The sequence below is a fragment of the Stegastes partitus genome, unplaced genomic scaffold (genome assembly GCF_000690725.1).
Source record: "Stegastes partitus isolate 25-593 unplaced genomic scaffold, Stegastes_partitus-1.0.2 Scaffold2437, whole genome shotgun sequence".
Classification (NCBI taxonomy): Eukaryota; Metazoa; Chordata; class Actinopteri; family Pomacentridae; genus Stegastes; species Stegastes partitus.
The window spans coordinates 51,518-54,096 of NW_007580168.1; the positions used below are offsets into that span (position 1 = coordinate 51,518).

At 38.1% G+C, this 2,579-nt stretch overlaps 1 protein-coding gene across 1 annotated transcript; it reads right to left on the bottom strand.

The window, feature by feature from the left end:
- On the bottom strand, positions 1-2,574 carry LOC103375021 (interferon-induced very large GTPase 1-like; the record flags this gene model as incomplete). The annotated part of the gene is made up of 1 exon (XM_008305209.1): positions 1-2,574. A coding segment is annotated over one exon (1,725 nt), but the record flags the coding sequence as incomplete, so codon positions are not given.
- Positions 2,575-2,579: the final 5 nt, after the last annotated feature.

Here is a 2,579-nt window from a genome sequence, read left to right on the forward strand (position 1 = left end):
GCCAGACAGCAGATTTTGCGTCTTTATTCAGTTGGTGAACATAAGTATGTAATATGTTGACAAAGATAAATGATCCTTTATTTTCTTCAAAAATGAAAAGATTTGACATCATATACTTAAAAGAACACACTGATAAACAATAAAAGAGATTTGTGTTTTTCAAAAATCACATGACATGACATCATAATTTGATTGCATCTCATTTTCTGTCATGTCAACATGTTGGTTGTTCCACATTTAGAGCAAATGAGCATTGAGCAAATGAGAAGTATGTAGCATCAGAAAAAACAAACACAAACATTGTAAACTGAAAATAAGAAAGATCACATAAACAAATGTTGACTATGCCATACATATAGACTGAATGATATCTTAACCAATTGAAACTGTAAATATTTTCTGTCACATCCTTACAAAGAAAGAAATTTTAAAGACAATCCCTTTTCAGAGTGGCTTCTGTCATTTTGTCACTGTGATTTACTGTCTTTTGAAGAACTGTAGACATCTCTCAGACACCACATAAATGCAGAAATAGACACTTCAAAATAAAAAAGGGCACATTTTGTGTGTTCTGACTAGTACTCCCAACGTGGACTTTGACTCAGTGTTGAAAAAACAAACAAAAAAAAGCATTTAATAGTCTTCATGAGAATAAATGTAGAGAATAAAATTCTTGATGTACTCACATCTTCAACCATGTACATCCCTGGGCTTATATGATCCTATTTATGATTTTGGTATATATGACATAAAGTCAAGTTCAAAAATATCAGAAAGAGATTGGTGATCATCATCATCATCATCATTAAGAGGACGTGTGCCTCTGTAAACCACAAAGTGTGCAGCCTCTCACTTGATGCCAAACGACTCTTTGAGGCTGGCTTCTGCCTGCTTACGTGTGATTCGTTTCCATGTTGGAGGGATATCTGCAGGCTTTGCACTGTATTCTTTGGCAAACTGATTGTTGTACTTTGCCATTACATATTTCCAGTAGTCTGATGCCTCAAGGCTCACATCTGGAGCGATTTTCCAGTGTGGGAAAATCTCTTTGTAACGCTTGTAAGGATGCCATTCATTGTTTGTAGCATAACAGCGAAAATCCGTGTCAGTGATCACAAGAGAGGAACATACGTCAGTGTCAAGTTTTTGTGATAAATGGAATCTGTATGTACCCAGACCTGTTGACCGATGCAGTGAAGCCCAGTGCTCAGTATGGTCTTTTCCTCCTGCATCACAAGGTGTTTTGCAGAATGGACACTGTTGGCCACATCCAATCAACCTGGTGAAAAGCACATTCTGGGGCTTCACATGAAGATGCCCTAGTGTCGTTTGGATGTCGCTTTCTTTAAACTCTTCTCTAAGAGTTTGCCCCATCTCATTCACACACTTAGTGAGTGAATGAGCAAACTGTTCTTGGTTGGCATTGTTCAGGATCATGAAAGCACCAAGAGAATCCTGAGAAATTACCAGTTTATCACCAAGTTCCTTGCAGATATTTTGAACAAACTTCTTCAAGTTGACACTTGTTCCCATTTTTGCCTTGTTGATAGCATCATTTATGCTGCTGATACTTGACTTGAGATGTTGATCCTCAAATCTGAATGTTGTAGACCTGTCTGTAAAGTGTTCCAATATTTGATGGAGTATCCATTTTTTCACATAATCCTCATATGAGAGAATATAGCTCACATAGCTTTCAAAGTCATCCTTTGAGAGCAAATCCAGCAAAACTGTATACTGGAAAAACATCCGGGTGCTGAACTGTTGGTTAGTCAGCATTTCAGCAATGATATCAGGACCCAGGGAACGGTTGACAAAGTCTTTGACTGCTGGTTTCAGACACTGGTAGGTGAACTCCTCAGCCTTCTTCTGGCACTGGTCTCTTTTTTGGAACACATCTTTGAAATCAGCACAAAACTTGTCCTTGTTTCGACACAGACATCTGTAGGGATCATTCACATGTAGAAAATCTTCATGCATTTTCTGAAAGCGTCTGGCAGCAAATCCACAGATGTGCTGTTTAAGAGAAACTTCCAACTTAATTTCTGTCTTCACATCAAGATTTTTTTGGAGACTCTCATCAATGATGTGTAGGATCTCCTGGATGTAAGTATCATGGTAATCCGTTTTTCTTTCCAGTTTTTCAGTTATTAACTGTGTGCAAGCATCAATGATGCTGTCAGCTATTTCTTGAACAGCCATTGTGTGATCTTTACCATTGAAAAATTTGTTCACTTTGCTTTTCAATTGTTTGTACAGTCCATCAATTGTATAGCTGTAAGGCTCTACTCCACAATCTTGCAGGTTTTTTTGACTCAGCAATTCATTTGCATGACTTCCCCTGTGTAACAGGTTTGCTCTCAGGTGGTGGAACACATTGTCGTAAATGTCTTTGATTTCTAGCTCTGGATAGGACAATTCCTTCTTTGTTTCATTCCAGATTTTGTCAAATTCTTCATCCAGTTCTTCATCTGTCATCTGCGTGGGTCTCTTACGACATTCTTCAATCAGTCCATGCACTCGATCTTCTAATTGTTTTGTGTGGTTCTCCTTGATTCTGTCAAGTTCTCTCATTCCCC